This window comes from Ruditapes philippinarum, unplaced genomic scaffold (assembly GCF_026571515.1).
Source record: "Ruditapes philippinarum isolate M1 unplaced genomic scaffold, ASM2657151v2 ctg1478_1_1_1_1, whole genome shotgun sequence".
NCBI classification, from domain to species: domain Eukaryota; kingdom Metazoa; phylum Mollusca; class Bivalvia; order Venerida; family Veneridae; genus Ruditapes; species Ruditapes philippinarum.
Window position 1 is genome coordinate 163,800 of NW_026855254.1, and position 23,568 is coordinate 187,367.

At 34.4% G+C, this 23,568-nt stretch overlaps 2 protein-coding genes across 5 annotated transcripts in view; one reads left to right on the forward strand and one right to left on the reverse strand.

The window, feature by feature from the left end:
* The window catches only part of LOC132742654 (carbohydrate sulfotransferase 15-like), a 28,021-nt gene extending 21,354 nt beyond the window's left edge, over window positions 1-6,667 (forward strand). The window contains exons 6-9 of the mRNA XM_060731123.1: window positions 410-584; window positions 3,100-3,277; window positions 3,653-3,821; window positions 5,612-6,667. Of these exons, the coding sequence (XP_060587106.1) occupies window positions 410-584; window positions 3,100-3,277; window positions 3,653-3,821; window positions 5,612-5,796 (707 nt within the window). The 3' untranslated portion in view covers window positions 5,797-6,667. The remainder of the gene's footprint in view (window positions 1-409; window positions 585-3,099; window positions 3,278-3,652; window positions 3,822-5,611) is intronic.
* Window positions 6,668-8,282: 1,615 nt separating this feature from the next.
* Window positions 8,283-23,568, reverse strand: part of LOC132742651 (uncharacterized) — a 36,238-nt gene continuing 20,952 nt past the window's right edge. For all 4 annotated transcript variants that reach the window (XM_060731118.1, XM_060731120.1, XM_060731117.1 and 1 more), the window contains 5 exons: window positions 22,886-23,114; window positions 20,724-20,885; window positions 16,347-16,560; window positions 15,671-15,794; window positions 8,283-9,490 (listed from right to left, as the gene is read on the reverse strand). In XM_060731118.1, coding sequence (XP_060587101.1) covers window positions 8,687-9,490; window positions 15,671-15,794; window positions 16,347-16,560; window positions 20,724-20,885; window positions 22,886-23,114 — 1,533 coding nt within the window. In that variant the 3' untranslated portion in view covers window positions 8,283-8,686. The remainder of the gene's footprint in view (window positions 9,491-15,670; window positions 15,795-16,346; window positions 16,561-20,723; window positions 20,886-22,885; window positions 23,115-23,568) is intronic.

Below are 23,568 nucleotides of genomic sequence, written 5' to 3' on the forward strand. Positions count from 1 at the left end.
TTCTAAAATGTGTTGTCTATGAACTTCCCATCTTTTTGCTATCCGGAAAAAGTTAGAGCCAGATACATGTCATGTGCCTTAATTCATAATCAGAATAAAAACACTCAGAGGAGATATATTGTACTTATGTTGTTATTTTACATTAATTTAATTGTATTAGATTTAGAGTACGATATGCATTTGATATCATCTGAAATATTTTGGACTCTGAACATGAAAACGAGGCTATATCTGGTCTGATCAGATAAAGCCTCGTTTTCATGTCCAGAGTCCAAAATATTTCCCAGATCGGGTACAACATGCATTTGATATGTCAGCATCAGTGCTTCTGTGCATTCAATGTATTAATTTAAAATATCGAAATAAATCATGCATACGTTTGTCATTGATAAATGTTTTATATCAAAAGTTTTATTTTGTCTGTCAGCTGATGCTACACCAGCGAATTTTCACATGCACACCGGTTGGGACTTGTTGCCAGGCAACGAGGGGTTGACAGAACCGCGTTATACCAATTTTCACTATATTAAACATCTAACTCCAGATGCGAAAATAATTGTTATATTCAGAGATCCTGTCACAAGGTTTGATTTTTTTTCCCGTACATTGCCCATACCAGTTAAATACTTATAACAGTCAAATTAATGAAAGACAGGTAAATTTACACCGTTTTTATCGTTTATAACTTAATGAAGTAACTTAAATATATCTAAAAAATAATTGCACATTTGCATTTACGTGTATTTTTCTATCATTCGTAATTTGCTATAAGTATGTTTTTACTTAATTGCAATAAACGTTTGAATTGAATTAACTGCGTCGCGTGGCAGCTCTAAAAAAAACTCAAGCTCCGATCACACTCAACCAGGTATGTTGTAGTTTAGACTGTGAAAATAGTCCCATTGTTATATTTTTCTGGTCCGTTTTCTGGGGCTATTGATTCCAATACTCTTGCGACGAGTGTAAAGGCCTCAACAGACGGTAGGATTTAGCTGTACAGCACTAATTAGAGATAAGATGTACAATTTTCAAAGCTATACAACACTTGCATTCAGACGGTAATTCTACACTGTAAGAATCATCTGAGGTTTCACTAAAAAGGATCCCTTTACATTGATCCTTTACATACTTTACTCACTAAATACTTTTTTCGCCATGAGTAATGATTGAAAAACCTCCATTTAAAAAAAAAATATATATATATTTTTTTTTAATGTGAAGCCTGACCGAGACTCAAACCTAGGACCCTCGGAATACCGTACTGCGGCTCTGCTGTCTAGGCTATCTGGTCGCCTACAAACTACTTCCCCTCCCCTTATTAGAGAACAATTCAATACCGTGACATAATCATTTTCGGAATAATTTGGGATTCGAACATAACACAACTTTGGATCTCCTGAAGAGTTTTTCAACTACTATGTTTACATTTTAGCCCTAATTGTTCTGGAATTTCATTCATTACACCCATTATCAGGAGATAATTTGGTTATCTGTTACTTGTCATTGTGGGAGGTCTATAAAAATCGGTACGACAAGATTTTCAAAATAGAACATGTCCTATCCCTTACATCTTGACATAAGGTTTCGGAAATTAAGAAATAATACCCTTCACACATTAAGATTTGTCTGTACATCTTAGTTTTAAGTATGGGTAAGAGTTCGTATTAAGAAGACCGTAGGGAGTCTTATCGAACTCTTACCCATATAACTGCAAATCGGCTCTTACAGCTCGATATCAGATAAAAATATAGAAAGTGTCACCTCTTTAATTAAGCATAACATTATTTTTCCCCAGCAGTCACGTACAAACAAGGATGGGGTCCAATTACTTAATCTGGCATGTAAAACAATGAGTTTTCAACAATATCAAGGTTTGTTAATGCAATTCATTCCTGTCATATGAAACAAAATAATGTTTTGCTTACTTTTTCTAGAAAATATAAAACAGTCAGCAATTAATAATTGACATTTTTCATAGAGTTTAAAGGATATCAAAATGTATACTGTGTTCACATTTGTCTCTGCGAGCTGAGCTCCACGTGCATTATCTATGTAATAAATTTGAATGTATCCTCACATTGCTACAGTGTTATCAGCCTATTTAGAAACACCTGACCTGGCTAATTAAAATACATGTACGCCAATCACAATTTTCAATATCAGCACATGTTTCTTCATGAAATAGCGGCTACACTAATTACTGCCGAGTAAGAGCCGATTTGCAGTTATTTGGTGTTGTACTTCAAAATCCTACCGTCTGTTGAGGCCTTTAAACGCTGATAAAGTCAGTGGTATATAGTGAGCATGAGAGTTTTCTGTTATCTTTCACGAGCACATTAAACGGTTTAATTCAAACTGAGTTTGCAATACTTTTTAACTTGGTTTTCATTGCTTTGAGGGATCTCCTTTGTTCCAGATTGTTGTTACTGACTGTTGATTTTTGGTACTTTAAGTTTCCTTTATTTACAACCTTTTGTAGAAGATGGTAAAATCGAAAAAAAAAAATATAAAAAAACAAACAAGCAAACAAAAAACAAAACAAAAACCCAAAAAACAAAAACCCCCCAAAAAAACAAAAAACAAACAAGTTACTATTTAACGATACGAATAACAAACCTGTCAATGACCTATAATTAAAACAATAACAATGCTATGATGTTGTTATATATTAAGCTTTATGTATATCGCACTTATATCTCAGCGAGTTTTTTTTTTTTTTTTTTTTTTTTTTGGCGGTTGTTTAATTATTCGATATTGAACAAGTATTACCTTACACCAAATGTAATGTTACAATATTGCCAGAAGGCAGGTAGTAAAAACTATGCTATAGTCAAGGACCATCAACCTAACACTTTTTCTCTTAACTTCATCATAGTAAATGTTGGGCTATAGATAATGTATGTTTCTGTCAACAAAATGTAAAAATACGCCACTGAGAAATTACATTTTCTTGTATTTTTTATGAGTTTTGGAACTTGAGTGAAATGAAACGAAATTTAAGAGTTTGTTACCCATCTCTTCCCATTACTGTCAATCTATGATATATCTGTAAATACATGTAAAGAATGTTTATGTGATAAATGTATCTTCTGTTTCCAGACTTTTCTCTGATTTTATACATGAGACACGAGACCGTGATTTATATACAAATCTACAACTTCAAAAAAAGTTCGATTCTCAATCTAGAACTATAATCAAAGCATACAAAACATGTTTCAAAATGTTTACAATGAGAAGATGTATTTATAATCAGACCATTTTAAGCCACATACCAAAGGTAATTGCACAGAAATCACCTAAAATACTTATTAATAATATTCTAATATCTATACAGTATTCATGAAGACAGTTTAAATATGTAAATATCTATACAGTTTTCATGTAGAACATTTATGAATACGTAAATATCTATACAGTATTCATGTAGAACATTTAAACATGTAAATATCTATACAGTTTTCATGTAGAACATTAAAGTATTCATGTAGAATATTTATGAATATGTATTATCTATACAGTTATTATGTAGAATATGAATGATTACGTAATATCTACACAGTATTCATGTAGAACATTTAAATATGTTAATATCTATACAGTTTATTAAACATATAGCAGTACATTTCACTCACGATGCCCATTTTTACTTCAGAATGAGAGGTCAATGCTCGGGAAAAGTTTCTCGGCTGGGTTTTACGCTTTCTTTATGAAGGAGATATTTTCTGTCTTCCGTAGAAATCAAGTAATGACAGTTAACATGAACGCTTACATCACTTACAAAGAGAGAACCCTACAACAAATATTCAAGTTTCTTAAAATGAGTAAGTACGCAAGTTATACTCGATGAATGTACCCTATACATTCGTTTTCTTAGTAATGGGTTAATATAGATGTACACGTATATCTTGTGTATATGACCAAAATGAATGGCTTCAACACACACGATTGTTTATTTGACTTTAAACACAAAAATGTTTTAATATCTCATTTTAATCATCCGTTTTTGCTTTAACCTATATGTTTTGAGATTGATATTGTTACTGTGTGTATACCACATTTTTTAAAAAATTATATAATTATGTATATAATTATGCAAAAAAAACAAAAACAATTGTAAAACATCGAAGAATATGTAAATTGTGAACTGCAAATATTTGTGCACATTATATTTAATCAATAGATTACAAGCATTTACTTCTTATTGGAAAATTTGACTTAGAATTTATAGAAAGTAAATTTCTAATTACCTCCCTTTATTTACATGAAATGATAAATTGGGTAATTAAATATTTTTATAGATAATGCTTATTGAAACTTACAATATTGACAAATCATAATTCCAGCATTATATTAATGAAATAAAACCATGAAAATATTGTGCTACAGGATCTTAAACCTAATATGTTTACATTTTTAAAAGCCTCCATTCTACGAATAAATTATACATCTGGTTTCACTTGAATGTGGCAGGTCGCTGTTGCATGTCCCGGCATCATCATATTAAATGTTACATGAAGTTACCTCATTTAGTGTGCAACTTTAAGTAGATATTTAATAAATAAAGGTTTAAAATTCTGGAAACAAAGTGATCCCTCGGAAGCATTGATCACAACAAAATAACATAAGAATTGCAGACTCGGTTTGATTGAGTCTGTACATGAGTGATAATGAATAAGTGCAACATCACTCACGCCCCCTAGCACCGGCTTGAGCGGTACTCAATTCTCAACACTTTACAGTGTTGGCATCAATGATCCCGAAGGACCAGAAAATATAACAACACTGAAGTGAAGTACGGGGCAACTTTTTACGGCTGCCACACGGCACTTGACACCTGCTGTTGTGAAGTACAAAATTCTGGAAACAAAGTGATCCCTCGGAAGCATTGATCACAACAAAATAACATAAGAATTGCAGACTCGGTTTGATTGAGTCTGTACATGAGTAATAATGAATAAGTGCAACATCACTCACGCCCCCTAGCACCGGCTTGAGCGGTACTCAATTCTCAACACTTTATAGTGTTGGCATCAATGATCCCGAAGGACCAGAAAATATAACAACACTGAAGTGAAGTACGGGGCAACTTTTTACGGCTGCCACACGGCACTTGACACCCGCTGTTGTGAAGTTCAAAATTCTGGAAACAAAGTGATCCCTCGGAAGCATTGATCACAACAAAATAACATAAGAATTGCAGACTCGGTTTGATTGAGTCTGTACATGAGTGATAATGAATAAGTGCAACATCACTCACGCCCCCTAGCACCGGCTTGAGCGGTACTCAATTCTCAACACTTTATAGTGTTGGCATCAATGATCCCGAAGGACCAGAAAATATAACAACACTGAAGTGAAGTACGGGGCAACTTTTTACGGCTGCCACACGGCACTTGACACCTGCTGTTGTGAAGTACAAAATTCTGGAAACAAAGTGATCCCTCGGAAGCATTGATCACAACAAAATAACATAAGAATTGCAGACTCGGTTTGATTGAGTCTGTACATGAGTGATAATGAATAAGTGCAACATCACTCACGCCCCCTAAAACCATGCATTAATCTAATTTTGTTCCACAACCAATTTAATATAGTTTTTGCTTACTTGCAGGTCCTTTATCCTCAATTGATATGACAAACATTGCTGCCATACAACCAGTGCATCAATCCAGCCGAGACATCACAATGTTGAAAACAACAAAAGATATGCTGTACCGGTTTTATAAACCGTATAATAAACAATTAGCGACGCTTCTACAAGATAATTCTTATCTATTTAAACAACCTTCATCTTAAATAACCTTCATCTTAATCAGTCATTATGAGCAGCAGCTTCGACAGTGTATCATTGTTGTTGTTGTCATTAACATCATTATTGTTATCACCAACATTATCATCACAATTTATAGCTTCATCATCAACAACAACATAAGAACAATTCTTGCGTTGTTTATGCTAAAACTTTATTAAATACAGGCGATGATTATGTATACTTTTCGGTTGTACGAATGCATACGCATGTTCTTTCATAACTTTTTTAATATTTCATTTCTGTAAAGATCTAGTGAGGAGCCAATACATGGAACCCAAGTGAATGTCTTATGTTTTATAATACGCGGTTTCACTTCCTGCAAAAATACCGACCAAGAAAAACAAATATGATTGTGTAATATTTCTGTGTTTGGCAATAAAGCCTTTCATGAATACAAAATTGAGACAATCTGATTTAATATGAACAGAATAATTCCAACTTTTAGTTAAATTGAATGGTCTGTGGCTCTTCAACAGGTACTCGTAAGTGAAATGATGCACGAAAGATAATGCATCTATTCAGTAAAGTTGGAAAATCGTCATATGATTTTCATTATGTCGCTGTGACTTAGAATCCATCAAAGACAGATATGACTTCTAGCCTATAAGCTAGTAATTGTTGACCTAAGCCAGTGACCTCGTTTTAAAAACAAGACGGTGTAGGTAACGTTATTGTGTAATCGTAATCGATTGCAGTTAATTATAATTTGTCCATGTAATCGAATGTATTCAATGACTTTTGAAACGTCGATTACAATCAATAATAATTGTAAGCATTTCATGCGCGAAAAATGATGTAATCGTCATTACTTTTGCATAAAAAACTTCAATTATGGAACTGTCGTGGTTGTGCAACTATGATATTTCATATATAAAAATACTGCAAAGTGCACTAGGTTTAATATTTTAAACTAGTTTAAAATTGAACAATTCAATTAAATGTGAAATCTATTTAATTGAAAAATTTACTTTTTTTAACTTTCATTTGAAACCGAGTCTTTAATTTTACAGTTCGTCTAACACGACCCGTCAGTTAATTACGTCCCTTAAATATTTTCACCTTTTTTATCAATAACATCTGAGGCTTAAACAAGTATTTATGAAATCAATACCTAAAATTGTACAATAATACCTAGTATGTTGTCCCCTTACTAAATATAATTGGTATAATTACTAAATAGAAGAAGTGTAAAACCATGCAGTTCATGATTGATGTGACTTGACTTAGTCATCACTTAAAGTTCGGTGTATGTCCGTCCCACCGTGTGTCTTGCTGATTCTATATAAGATTACGAAATAATTTGATACAGATGCTCACCATGATACTAGATGTAATGTCACACGAAAAACCCAGGTTCGCCGCCCAAAGGTCACTGTCACAAGAGGTCAAATGAAAAATATTAAAATGTTTGTTGACGCTGTATCTTGTTTATGCTTTGAAGTATAATGCTTAGTGGTGAGAGATTTTTTTTTAATTTTTTGAACTCGCTTGTGCAGTTGTGGCGAGGTCGACTTAGTCGCCACTTTTCACTTTTGACGGTTTGGTGTATACGCGTCCGTAAGTCCGTCTAGATTTGTCAGGTTTATATCTTGCTTACTCTTTGAAAGATTACAAAATAGTTTGACACAAACCGAACGATGTGTCACACGCTAAACCCAGGTCCGCCGCTCAAAAGTCAAGGTCAAACTTGGCGGGTCGTCGCAAAACCCGAATCTGGAACATAACTTCTACATGCGTGGCGGGATTTTAATATAACTTGAGGTATTGAGGCGGAGTGTCGATGAAACATTCAGGTGTCTGTGGCAAACTTAGGTATCTTAAAACAAATGTTCTCATTGGTGACTTGAGTTTTGTCACAAAAGGTCAAAAAAAAAATATCAAAACTTATTTGTCCGCACTGTAACTTGCTTATGCATTGAAGTATTATGCTTTATGGTCAGAGGATTTTTAAATAGTTGACGGTTGCGCTGATTTCGACATAGTTAAAATGGCTATTCAGTGTTTGTGTGTGCGTGCACATAACTTTGTGTCACGCACATGAACCAGGTCACTGGGTCAGATGCCAAGGTCAACAATGATGATGAAATGTCATCCCATCCATGTGTACATCTTTCTGCTTGATCGTAAGTTTATAGGGTCAAGTTTAAATTAGGATGAGCGGACAAGTTTTCTTAAAACAGTTTTAAGATCCACTCTAACCGGTGAGCCACATTATGTGTGTAGCAGTCAATTATAGACAACAGGTAAAGGACAAGAGACTGATCCTAGCAGATTTACTTCAAATTCAATATTGACCAAATCTTGTGCTTTATACATGTTATAATGGTGGTAACATATTCATATTTTCTATACTGTAATGCAACTTTTATTTCCTTTCTTCATAACTTTAAAGCAACAACCCTTTTCCCAACATTATTTCACTTTTAATGGTACAAATAATCAAACATTTGTGTATCTTTTTAAAAGAAAATTTACGTTTTTTCGAATTTTATTTTGTTCATCTACATAGGCATGTACATACAATGATTAAAACTTGGTGAAACATCAACTATCTAATACAACAATGAAAATTATCATACCTGAGAGGACAGATCCTTCTCATAGTTTCTCAGTCAGTAAAAATATTTTATCATGTAATACATTTTTAAGGTAAGAAAATCAAAACTTCATTTACTTCTGAAATTAAATCACTCTGTTTTTTAACAAATCCTAAATGAAATTTTCACTAATCCAAACTAGTTTCAATATTATTTTATTAATTTCTTTTTTCATTTTGAACTCTCCAGTTCATCTAACTTTTCAACATCTTATTTTACATCATCTAACTTTTCATCATCTAACTTTTCAACATGTATTTTTTTTATCATTTAACTTTTAATCAGCTAACTTTTCCGGGTTATCATCAATTTTTTCAGGATTCTCATCTAACTTTTCAGGATCCACATCCAACTTTTCATCAGCTAAGTTTTCCGGGTTATCATCTAACTTTTCAGAATCCTCATCCAACTTTTCATCAGCTAAGTTTTCCGGGTTATCATCTAACTTTTCAGAATCCTCATCCAACTTTTCATCAGCTAAGTTTTCCGGGTTATCATCTAACTTTTCAGAATCCTCATCAATTTTTTCAGAATCCTCATCTAACTTTTCAGGGTCCTCATCCAACTTTTCAGGATCCTCTGAACACTTACAGGAATCTGCATTTTCTTCATCTTTTGGCAATTTCTTCATGATATTAATAGCAATGTCTTCGTGCTTAGGCAATTCTTTTCTGTCCACCAAATCAAACCGCCCAAATGGTCGGCCCCTGTTTTTCAAAAGTTCTACAATTTCTTTCCATGGTATTTTCTCATAAATCAACAAGTAAACCTTGCCATCATGACTGAGAGTTTCACATTTTAATTTAAGACTTTCTGCTATAGGTTTAAGTTTCTGCAGGTCTACTGCACGAATACCAGGTCCAATGATCAGCTCATCTTCTCCTTTATCTATTCTCTTCTTAAATTGTTCTAATTTGTCTCTTAAAACTGTCAACAGAAACTTGTCAGGTATAGGGTTGCCATCCTGGTCTTCAGCGATTGGGGGCTCTTCATCTGCATATGTGTCCCTTAAAGAATCAGCAACATCTTGTATAGACGACCAAGGAATCCATTTTTGGGCATCATCTGGTCGAGAGACTATCTGTAATTTACATAATGAATATATTTTTAGCTTATAATAAATAATAATATAATACATTGCATAATTGTAAAGTAACTTATATGTTGTGTTGGTTGGTCACAAATTTACATACCCACTATAACTAACTACTTCCAAAATATTAACTTAAAATACGGTGCAAAAAATAACAAGACTACACTCTATACTACTGACTATAGCCAGGTTAACCTTAACTTACAAAATAACCAGACTACACTCTATACTGCAGACTTTAGCTAGGCTTACCTGAACTTACAAAATAACCAGACTACACTCTTTACTGCTGACTATAGCCAGGTTAACCTTAACTTACAAAAAAAATAACCAGACTACACTCTACTGCTGAATGTAATCAGGTTAACATGAACTTACACAATAACAAGACTACACTCAATACTGCTGACTATAGCCAGGTTAACATAACCATATTACACTCTATACTGCTGATTATAGCCAGGTTAACCTTAACTTACAAAATAACCAGACAACACTCTACTGCTGAATGTAATCAGGTTAACATGAACTTACACAATAACCAGACTACACTCTATACTGCTGACTATAGCCAGGTTAACCTTCACTTACAAAATAACCAGACTACACTCTATACTGCTGACAATAGCTAGGTTAACCTTAACTTTCAAAATAACCAGACTACACTCTACTGCTGACTGTAATCAGGTTAACATGAACTTACAAAATAACCAGACTACACTCTATACTGCTGACTAAAGCCAGGTTAACCTTAACTTACAAAATAACTAGACTACACTATACTGCTGACTGTAATCAGGTTAACATGAACTTACAAAATAACCAGACTACACTCTATACTGCTGACTAAAGCCAGGTTAACCTTAACTTACAAAATAACTAGACTACACTCTACTGCTGACTGTAATCAGGTTAACATGAACTTTCAAAATAACCATATTACACCCTTTACTGCTGACTATAGCCAGGTTAACCTTAACTTACAAAGTAACCAGACTACACTCTACTGCTGAATTTAATCAGGTTAACCTTAACTTACAAAATAACCAGACTACACTCTACTGCTGAATGTAATCAGGTTAACATGAACTTACACAATAACAAGACTACACTCTTTAGTGCTGACTATACACAGGTTAACATGAACCTACAAAATAACCAGACTACACTCTATACTGCTCACAATAGCTAGGTTAACCTTTACTTTCAAAATAACCAGACTACACTCTATACTGCTGACTATACACAGGTTAACCTGGGCTTACAAAATAACCAAACTACACTCTACTGCTGACTGTATTCAGGTTAACATGAACTTACAGAATAACCAGACTACACTCTATACTGCTGACTATAGCCAGGTTAACCTTAACTTACAAAATAGCCAGACTACACTCTACTGCTGACTGTAATCAGGTTTACCTTAACTTACAAAATAACCAGACTATACTATATACTGCTGACTACAGCCAGATTAACCTTTTAACCTTAGCTTACAAAATAACCAGACTACACTCTACTGCTGACTGTAATCAGGTTCACCTGAACTTATGAAACAACAAGACATTTTTAGATGCTAACTATAGACAGGTTCACCTGAACTTACAAAATAACCAAGTACACTCTATAATGCTGACTTTAGTTAGGTTTACCTGAACTTACAAAATAACCAGACTACACTCTTTACTGCTGACTACAGCCAGGTTCACCTTAGCTTACAAAATAACCAGACAACACACTACTGCTGACTGTTATCAGGTTCAATTGAACTTTCAAAACAAGATATGTTTGTAAAACATGTATGCCCCCTAACGGCAGCCAATTTGTCATGTGATCAGGTTATTATGCATGACTTTTGACCCAGTGAACAAACAATTAATAAGGGTTATCTAGTATCTACTGGTCATGACTAGTCACAAGGTAATAATTATTGTGACCCCATAGTTTGTGTGCAGCAATTAAAGATATGAACAAGAGCGATCAGTAATCACATGTGTTGCCTCATAATGGCCAATTTCATGTTGGGACAAATTTTGTGACAGACAGACAGACGGACAGTGCACAACTAGACTTGGTACTGATCAATCATGTAAAGTTTGGATAAAATTGCACCAGTAGCTTATGAGGAGTAGTCGGGACAAGCTTTTGCGTATCTGGCAACACACAGAAAAAACACATTTTTATCAAAGGGCCATAACTCATCAAAAATCATTCAACCGGAAAACCCGTGCAATATGCGCAAGGACTTGAGCTACAGATCAATCCTGTAAAGTTTCATTGAAATTGCATAAGTGGTATAAGAGAACTAATCCGGACAAACTTTAAAAATAAAAATTATTAAAGGGCCATAACTCTGACAAAAATCATTGAACCGGAAAATGCTGACAATATGCACAACAAGACTTGGTACTGATCATTCCTGTAAAGTTTGGATGAAATTGCACCAGTAGTTTATGAGGAGTAGTCCGGACAAGCTATTGTGTATCTGGCAACACACAGAAAAAAACACCTTTTTATCAAAGGGCCATAACTCGGCCAAAAATCATTCAACCAAAAAACCCTTGCAATATGCGCAAGGACTTGAGCTACAGATCAATCCTGTAAAGTTTCATTGAAATTGCATTAGTGGTATAAGAGAAGTAGTCCGGACAAACTTTAAAATTAAAAATTATTAAAGGGCCATAACTCTGACAAAAATCATTGAACCGGAAAATGCTGACAATATGCACATCTAGACTTGATACTGATCATTCCTGTAAAGTTTGGATGAAATTGCACCAGTAGTTTATGAGGGGTAGTCCGGACAAGTTTTGTGACGGACGGACGGACGGACAGACGACGGAGAAGTGATCCCTATATGTCGCCACTACTCCGTAGAGGCGACACAAAAATCTTACCAAATAATATATACATAAATTTATGAATCACATAGGCCTCATTAATGACAGCCAAGTTGTTATATTACATAAGACCTTCAAATGTGTATACCAAAAGCACATAAAAATATCAACAAAGGCAACTTGAGTTGTTAAGTTATTGTTCAGAAACGGTCATTAAGTACAAGGTCACTATGACATTGACCCTTTGACCCCAAAATCAATAGGGGTCATATACTGGTCATGACCAATCATCATACCAAGTTTGAAGTTCCAAGGCCTAAGGGTTCTTTAGTTATTGATCCGAAACCGTTTTTACCTACAAGGTCAATGTGACCTTGACCTTTGACCCCTTGACCCCAAAATAAATAGGGGTCATCTGCTGGTCATGACCAATTATCATACCAAGTTTGAAGTGCCTAGGCCTTAGCCTTTTTTAGTTATTGATCCGAAAGCGTTTTAATTTAGAAGGTCAATGTGACCTTGAATTTTGACCCCAAAATCAATAGGGGTCATATGCTGGGCATGACCAATCATCATACCAAGTTTGAACTTCCCAGGCCTAAGCGTTCTATAGTTATTGATCAGAAACCATTTTTACCTACAAGGTCAATGTGTCTTTGACCTTTGACCCCTTGACCCCAATATCAATAGGGGTCATCTGCTGGTCATGACCAATTATCTTACCAAGTTTGAAGATCCTAGGCCTAAGCATTCTTTAGTTATTGATCGGAAACCTTTTTAACATACAAGGTCAATGTGACCTTGACCTTTGACCCATAAATCAATAGGGGTCATCTACTGGTCATGACCAATCATCATACCAAGTTTGAAGTGATAGGCCTTAGCCTATTTTTAGTTATTGATCGGAAACCGTTTTTACCTACAAGGTCATTGTGACCTTGACCTTTGACCCCTTGACCCCAAAATCAATAGGGGTCATCTGCTGGTTATGACTAATCACCATATCTAGTTTGAAGTTCCTAGGCCTGAGGGTTCTTTAGTTATTGATTGGAAACCGTTTTAACATACAAGGTCAATGTGACCTTGACCTTTGACCCCTAAATCAATAGGGGTCATCTGCTGGTCATGAACAATCACCATATCAAGTTTGAAGATCCTAGGCCTAAGCATTCTTAAGTTATTGATCGGAAACCGTTTTAACATACAATGTCAATGTGACCTTGACCTTTGACCCCTAAATCAATAGGGGTCATCTACTGGTCATGACCTATCATCAAACCAAGTTTGAAGTTCCTAAGCCTGAGGGTTCTTTAGTTATTGATCGGAAACCGTTTTTAGCTACAAGGTCAATGTGACCTTGACCTTTGACCCCTTGACCCCAAAATCAATAGGGGTCATCTGCTGGTCATGATCAATCACCATACCAAGTTTGAAGATCCTAGGCCTAAGCATTCTTTAGTTATTGATCGGAAACCGTTTTAACATACAAGGTCAATGTGACCTTGACCTTTGACCCCTTGACCCCAATATCAATAGGGGTATTCTACTGGTCATGACCAATCACCATACCAAGTTTGAAGTTCCTAGGCCTAAGGGTTCTTTAGATATCACTTGGAAACCATTTGGTCTACGGACCGACAGACCGGACGGACGGACAAGTGCAAAGCAATATACCCCCACTTCTTCTAAGTGGGGGCATAATAACCAGACTACACTCTTTACTGCTGACTACAGCCAGGTTCACCTTAGCTTACAAAATAACCAGACAACACTCTTCTGCTGACTGTAATCAGGTTAACATGAACTTACAAAATAACCAGACTACCCTCTTTACTGCTGACTACAGCCAGGTTCACCTTACCTAACAAAATAACCAGACTACACTCTTCTGCTGACTGTAATCAGGTTAACATGAACTTACAAAATAACCAGACTACACTCTATACTGCTGACTATAGCCAGGTTAACCTTAACTTACAAAATAACCAGACTACACTCTACTGCTGACTGTAATCAGGTTAACATGAACTTTCAAAATAACCAGACTACACTCTATACTGCTGACTATAGCCAGGTTAACCTTAACTTACAAAATAACCAGACTACACTCTACTGCTGACTGTAATCAGGTTTACATGAACTTACAAAATAACCAGACTACACTCTATACTGCTGACTATAGCCAGGTTAACCTTAACTTACAAAATAACCGGACTACACTCTACTGCTGACTGTAATCAGATTAACCTTAACTTACACAATAACCAGACTACACTCTATACTGCTGACTACCGCCAGGTTCACCTTAGCTTACAAAATAACCAGACTACACTCTATACTGCTGACTGTAATCAGATTAACCTTAACTTACAAAATAACTAGACTACACTCTATACTGCTGACTACCGCCAGGTTCACCTTAGCTTACAAAATAACCAGACTACACTCTACTGCTGACTGTAATCAGGTTAACATGAACTTATGAAATAACCAGACTACACTCTTAGCTGCTGACTATAGCCAGGTTAATCTTAACTTACAAAATAACCAGACTACACTTTATACTGCTGACTACCGCCAGGTTCACCTTAGCTTACAAAATAACCAGACTACACTCTATACTGCTGACTGTAATCAGATTAACCTTAACTTACAAAATAACCAGACTACACTCTATACTGCTGACTACCGCCAGGTTCACCTTAGCTTACAAAATAACCAGACTACACTCTATACTGCTGACTGTAATCAGGTTAACCTTAACTTACAAAATAACCAGACTACACTCTATAATGCTGACTTTAGATAGGTTTACCTGAGCTTACAAAATGACCAGACTACAGTCTATACTGATGACAATAGCCAAGTAAACCTGAACTTACAAAATAACCAGACTACAATATATACTGCTGACTATGTAATTTAATTTTTCAGACAGAGGTCTGCCAGTTAAGATTTATAGAGTAAGCATTGGTTAATTGATTTTCTCCTTGATCTTAGGGCAAGATAAAAATATCACTGTGACAACTGATCCTGGAAGTTGTGTCTAATGGTAAATTATCTCTTGTTTCATGTTGGAAATAACATGGGATAAAAGTTTAAAGAAATTTAAATACTGACTAGTTATTCTGCAAAACAAGTTTGATTGATTGACATTATGATAAATAACCCCCCCCCCCCCCCCAAAAAAAAAAAAACAACTTAAAATTGGCAATAAAAATCTGAATAACAAACAAATCAAATTCAATAATGTAAATATTTGTATATAAGACAAATCTGTCAAACAAATGCAAAATCAAACAGTATGATCATAAAGACAATATAATACCTTGAGTACATCCTGGGTTTCATACAGTTTAAAGAGAGCATCTATCGCTGCCAAATTTTTTGTAGCATTTCTTCTTGGACCGTAACTGTCTCCTAAGACTTGCTTCTGTACAGAAAATATGTACCTAAAACATATACAATGTTTATAATTAATTTATAGTATTGCACATATGTAAAGTTAGTTTTTATTGGACAATCCTGTTGTTTGTATGTGTATAAAATGCTGCTGTAACATTTTCTAAGCCAATCGTAACCAAGTTACATTAAAGGTTTTTGCATGATGACAATGACAACAACAAAGCCCAACATCATAATACTTTGACAGATAAACTAAAAACTGGCTTTACATCATTTCAAATAACATGTACAGTAAATTCCATTTGGCAAATTGAACAGTAAATCAAGAACCTTTTTTTGAAATACAGCCCAATGATAAAATGCCTTTTATTATTACTACAATTATATTATAATAATATTGGAATTTTTAGTAAGCTTGTGGTGACTATATCTACCCCAGAAACCAGTGACATCTGATCATGGTCTGTACTGTCTGACATTCAATCAGTTCTCATTTTGAAGTTTTTCTCCATCATGTATGGTTTTATCTAGTAAGAAAGACAGACAAAACATTTTTTTCACATTTATATGTAGTGTGGTTAGGGTACATAAAGAATTACCTGTGGAATTTTCCTACAGCAAACCATTCCCACTGTAATATTAGGCCATTTTGATAACAACTGTAGTTAAGTATACTGAATGCCCTCCTTTTACGATCATTTGACCAAGTTTTGTGTTCAATTATAACCAAGTCCTTTAAGTCCAGTTTCTCACATTCACTTATCTTATATCCAAAATTTCTCAGATGGTTGATATTTGATTCCAAAGATCTCTCTGAAAGATAAAACACATGTTAAACCATTTCAAATCCAATTTATTACAAAGCAAAGCATTTCAAGTCCCATTTATTACACAGTAAAGCATTTCAAGTCCCATTTATTACACAGTAAACCATTTCAAGTCCCATTTATTACACAGTAAACCATTACGAGTCTCATTGATACACAGTAAAAATTATCAAGTCCCATTTATTACAAAGTAAAGCATTTTAAGTCCCATCTATGAGACAGGAAAGCATTTCAAGTTCCAATAATTACAAAGTAAAGCATTTCTATTCCCATTTATAACAAAATGTCTTAATCTATTTTGAACTTGCCATTGTAGAATCATTTGTGGTAAAATACATATTGCCATTCATTAATTACTGTGAAGTTATTTGTATTCATGGGCATTAAATTTTATGGTTTTATCAAAACTGGCATGTTCAAAGGTTCTTAAATTTGTGGATTTTCATTTTCTTGTAAAACAAGAGGGCCATGATGGCCCTGAGGTCGCTCACCTGTATATAGCCCCCCCCCCCAACCCCCACCCCCCCCCCCAAACGTTGCAGAGCCAATTTAACCCAAGGGCTTTTATTTGCAAAAAACTTGGTAGACACCCATAAGAAGATGTTTCATGCTAAACATCTTAGCTCTAGCTCATTGGGCTTTTTAAAAGAAGATTTTTTTTAAGTTTTTACTATACACATATAGTTAAAAACAATGACACCCCTGGGGCCGGGCCAGTTTTGACCCCAGGGCTTTTATTTGAACAAACTTTGTAGACACTTACTAGAAAATGTTTCATGCTTAATATCTAAACTCTAGCTATTTGGGTTTTTTTCAAAGAAGATTTAAAGTTTTTGCTAAACACATATAAAGAAAATCAATGACCCCCGGGGCGGGGCCAATTTTGACCCCTGGGCTTGAATTTGAACAAACTTGGTAGACACCTATTTAGAAACATGTTTGATGCTCAATATCTTAGCCATAGCTCTTTGAGTTCTTTAAAAGAAGATTTTTTTTAAGTTTTTACTATATGCATATAGGGAAAATCAATGACCCCCTGGGGCGGGGCCAATTTTGACCCCAGGGCTTTTATTTGAACAAACTTGGTAGACACCTATTAGAACATGTTTCATGCTAAATATCTTAGCTCTAGCTCTTTGGGTTCTTTAAAAGAAGATTTTTTAAGTTTTTAATATATGCATATAGGGAAAATCAATGACCCCGGGCGGGGCCAATTTTGACCCCAGGGATTTTATTTGAACAAACTTGGTAGACACACACTAGAAGATGCTTCATGCCAAATATGTAAGCTCTAGCTCTTTGAGTTCTTTAAAAGAAGATTTTTAAGTTTTTTACTATATGCATATAGGGAAAATCAATGACCCCCGGGGCGGGGCCAATTTTCACCCCAGGGCTTTTATTTGAACAAACTTGGTAGACACCCATTAGAACATGTTTCATGCTAAATATCTTAGCTCTAGCTCTTTGGGTTCTTTAAAAGAAGATTTTTTAAGTTTTTACTATATGCATATAGGGAAAATCAATGACCCCCTGGGGCGGGGCCAATTTTGACCCCAGGGCTTTTATTTGAACAAACTTGGTAGACACTCACTAGAAGATGTTTCATGCCAAATATCTAAGCTCTAGCTCTTTGAGTTCTTTAAAAGAAGATTTTTTAAGTCTTTACTATATGCATATAGGGAAAATCAATGACCCCCCGGGGCGGGGCCAATTTTGACCCCAGGGCTTTTATTTGAACAAACTTGGTAGACACCCATTAGAACATGTTTCATGCTAAATATCTTAGCTCTAGCTCTTTGGGTTCTTTAAAAGAAGATATTTTAAGTTTTTACTATATGCATATAGGGAAAATCAATGACCCCCGGTGCAGGGCCAATTTTGACCCCAGGGCTTTTATTTGAACAAACTTGGTAGACACTCACTAGAAGATGTTTCATGCCAAATATCTAAGCTCTAGCTCTTTCAGTTCTTTAAAAGAAGATTTTTTAAGTTTTTACTATATGCATATAAAGAAAATCAATGACCCCCCAGGCGGGGCCAATTTTGACCCCAGGGCTATAATTTGAACAAACTTGATAGACACTCTCTAGAAGATGTTTCATGCCAAATATCTAAGCTCTAGCTCTTTGAGTTCTTTAAAAGAAGATTTTTTTACGTTTTTACTATATGCATATAGGGAAAATCAATGACCCCCCGGGCAGGGCCAATTTTCACCCCAGGGCTTTTATTTGAACAAACTTGGTAGACACCCATTAGAACATGTTTCATGCTAAATATCTTAGCTCTAGCTCTTTGGGTTCTTTAACAGAAGATTTTTTAAGTTTTTACTATATGCATATAGGGAAAATCAATGACCCCCCAGGGGCGGGGCCAATTTTGACCCCAGGGCTTTTATTTGAACAAAATTGGTAAACACTCACTAGAAGATGTTTCATGCCAAATATCTAAGCTCTAGCTCTTATGGTTTTTTAAAAGAAGATATTTAAAGTTTTTTCTTTCGGTTGCCATGGCAACCAGAGTTATGCATGGAATTAAATTCTTTGAACAATTTTTAAAGGTGACCACCAAAGGAACATTCCTGTGAAGTTTGGATGAAATTGGCTTAGTGGTTTATGAGGAGATGTCATTTAAAGTAAAAGTTTACGGACGGACGGACGACGGACGGACGGACGCCGGACGAAAAGCGATCACAAAAGCTCACCCTGTCACTTTGTGACAGGTGAGCTAAAAATGGAAAGTAATCTTTCACTTAATCACAACCCTGTTTTACTTTACTGTGTGTATATAACACAGCTCTTGTCAATAAATTAAATCCTTGCCTCTGATAGTAACACAGTTACTTCCGATAACTAACTGCAATTAACACGGTTATGTGACATAATATGCAGCTCCATTGCTAACACTGCCCCAATAATTTGCCAATGTAAACATCCCATAAATTATAGACATCTGCCACTTTTTAACCAGCTAGAACTACACACTACATCACATTGACTGTGAAAATTTATATGCATATAAGTTAAAAAGAGTAAGTGGCTCAAAACTAGGGCTGGTGCGAGTATCAGAGTACTCAGACAATCACAAATCAAAGTAAAAAATTGAGTTTGAATATTCGGAAGCCCAGAGATCGTGGATCGCGATCTAATTTTTTTTTAAATACATTCACTGTTTCTCACACTCATAAAATCGAGAAAATTACGATTTGAGTGTAAATTATATAAAGTTTACCTAAATACAACTTGCCGGTTAAAGACTATGTACCATGATGCTTAGCTAGGAAGTAATTGGTTTAAAAAAATACTCATCCAAAGAATAAAAACATAAACCTAGTTTCTATTTTATATGTTTAATGTGTAGTATTGTTTTTTTTTTTAAATAAACATGTTTTTGTAACTTAAATGTGCATGTTTTTATGGGTGTCTTGATAACAAAAGATTTGTGGTTCGATTTGTGAATCGTAAGTGCTGAATCGTGGTTCGGATCGGATCGACACTTATCCGACGATCCACACCCCTACTCAAAGCATATGTATGTGTACATCTAGTAAAAAACTGGTGGCTTCTTTGATATTTTTGGAATAGCAGTTACACAAATACGGATTGAAATTTATTTAAATGGATCATATAAACACTAGTTGTGTAATGTTTTATCGCCGCTTATTAATGCACTCGGTCCTATATTTACTTGATTATGTCACGTATTCTGACAAACACAATCTACTTGCCTACAATGATCATGAAGTTCCCCCCTGATGTTTATACGCGACGAACATTTGTGACAGCAAACTAAAGACATACAATTGATTTTTTTTTCTCTTAAATATTGCAAAACTAAACTATTTATGGATTAAATTTGTCATTGACCTGATTATTAGAATAAATTCATACCACTAAAATCGGCCGGAAAAGCGCCCAGGCATGTTGTGATAAATGCAACAGAGACACGGTTAGAAGTTTTTGTTGAGATAAAATTTCGTTGGGTCTTAAATTTGTGGTTTGACCTAACAACGAAAACCACACAAATTTGTGCCCCACGAATAATAATGATTTCACAGTGTAATATTAACAATAGCAAACTATAGCCACTTTTTATTTATTTTAGTGATTACTGAACCTGATATATGTTATAAGTATAATACAAGAACAATACCTTTTCCTTTGATTACAACATCAAGGTGCCGTGGGTCTTTTATTTCCTCGTCTGTTATACGTTTATTATTTGAAACAATGTCTTCAATATTAGCATCCATTAACACCTTCCATGCTTCTTTGTGTAACCTCACCGTACATTCTTGCTTCTCCGTGCCTTCACCTTCAAATATTAAACAAAGTTGTTTTTTTTCCACTGCTTAAACTGAAGATATTTCTACACTGCAAGGACATGTAATAACTATTATGCTTTACACCATCAAGAAGAGCTCTTGATGTTGTTGTTTTTCAGGCATGTTAACATACAACACTTTCTTGCATATCAGACAAATCAGACAGGTGTTTCTGTTAGTTTTACCCATGCTAGAAATTCATTTGACATGGGGGACACCTAATGATTCCAATAAGCCTAATGCTCTAAAATGACATCACATTTGACATGGGGGACACCTAATGATTCCAATAAGCCTAATGCTCTAAAATGACATCACATTGAGGCAGTTTTTAATGAACCGTATTCTTATAATCATGTCCTTAAAGTTTAATGTAAACCTTTGAAAAATAAATAAGTTAGTGCAAAAACTATCAATTTTTATAAATAAAAGTCCAAGTTCAATACGAGGAATAATTCTAGAAATATTCTAGAGTTATGAATCTTGTCCAGAGTTCCAGATAATTTTTTTTACACTGGGGGTAATTACCTCCACTTTTCAGAATGTGGGGGTAAATCTAGATATATCGTAAATCTAAAGGGTACAATTAAATGACTTACTTTTTTGTATAAAAATAATATGATCCTTTGAAAATAGAATATTTTTTTAATGAAAATACATTAAAGATATTTATTTTGTATTAATTTAGCAGATATTCAGCGTGAATTCACTTCAATCGAAAGGCCTTTACCATATTCTTATTTTATCTTATATTTTTTACAACAAAAATTGGTGACAATACATAAACAGTAACATTACAAATAATCATCAATAAATTGCCGATTTCTGCATGTTTATTGCACCTTCATTAGCCCATACATTGCCAGCTTTAAATTTATGACAAGTCAGATATTTCATTCGTACTTCAGTACTGAGTTTCTGAAATTTGAAGCCACGGATAACATTTTTGCCAATTTTCAAGTGTTGTGTTGCGATTCACAATTATGTGCGCCCTTTTCATTTTAAATACATGATCTAAAATGTCTTCAACAATAGGATTCACAATTGTTTCAGTGTGTGCATAACTGAGTTGCGTTAAAAAAATGTTAATTTTCCTCTGCTTTGGTTCGGAAGCAGCCATGATTTACGTCTTTATTAACAAACACTAGCAATTATAAATGGAAATCAAGCCACACGTTTTACCAAGCGTCTACGCGATAAAAACATAATTTGACTGGTTTACAGAATGAAAAGTAGTTGGAAGTATTTTGGTGGGTATTAAACGGAAAAAGATACACAGTCAACTGTTAAACAGAAATGGAATAAGCTGTTTCGAAAATGAAAGTACACACCAAATACACTTCGATTTTTCATTCTTTGCGTATTTTATTTATAGCGTGCGTAAATGAACGCAACAAATTTGAAATAGTGTGCGTATTTAGCTGCTTTTATATGCCGATACGCACGTTATCTGGAACTCTGTTGTCACACATATTGTGGGTGGTAATAAGTAACAAACATTTGAAGTTTTAAGTAGATACCATAAGACATGAACAAGTTATAGTAAAAACATTTTTTACAGAAATTCTAAGTAAGGGGGATAATTCTGAAATTTGTGCTAGAGTTATGATTCTTGTCACACATCATGTGGTTGATCATAACGAACATAATTTTTCGTTTCGAGTAGATACCTTTAGAAATAAAGAAAGAGTAAATAAAATAATATTTTTTAAGGAAAATTCTACGTTTATGGAGAGATAATTCTGAAAATATTGCTTCTAGAGTTCTGAAAATGTTCACACTTTATGTGTTTAATTAATAAGGAACATACATTTGAAGTTTAAAGCTGATACCTTAATAAATAAAAAGGTTATTCTAAAATATATTTTACTGCATCAAACTTTAATCTGAAACACTGACGCCTGGGGGAGTAGGACAGCTCGCCATATACTTTGTATAGTCAAGGTAAAAAGTAAAAAAGTATATGTATTTGTTTTGTTTGTATACTTACAGGACACAATGAATATCTGATTAAGGTAATATTCACAAATCATCTGATCACTTTTTTCTCCCTTGTCTTCTACTTGTTTGTATACAATAATAGGAGTCAGTCCTTTCACCAGAACTGCCACATCTAGCTGAACAATTATATCTTCTTTACACCTCTGATGTTTGAGAGCATGACTCAGTGCTTTCATACGTGACAATGTTGGGTTTTCGGCAGATTCCCCTATACATCTCTGTAAGAAAAACATAAGAATACACATTATATTAAGATATAAACAGCAATTATTAATATCAAAATAAAAGTGAAACACCAAATGTTGAATGTTATGGAACAAAGCATCTATGTGGTAATGATTATCATTTACTAATCTTCTGACATGCAGTAATATAATCATCATATCATATTTGCTTACTTCTTATTATTAATTACTTAAAGATCCTGTAACACATTTTTTTCATGGTTTTATTTCATAAATATGATGCTCAATTTAAATCTGTCAATATTATAAGTTCCAATAGGCATTATTATAAAGAATAACTGATATTAACGAATTTAACATTTCATGTAAATAAAGGGAGGAAATAAGAAATTTATTTCCTATAAATTCTAAGTCAAATTTTCCAATTAGAAATGAATGCATATAATTTATCAATTAAATATAATGTGCACAAATATTTGTAGTACAC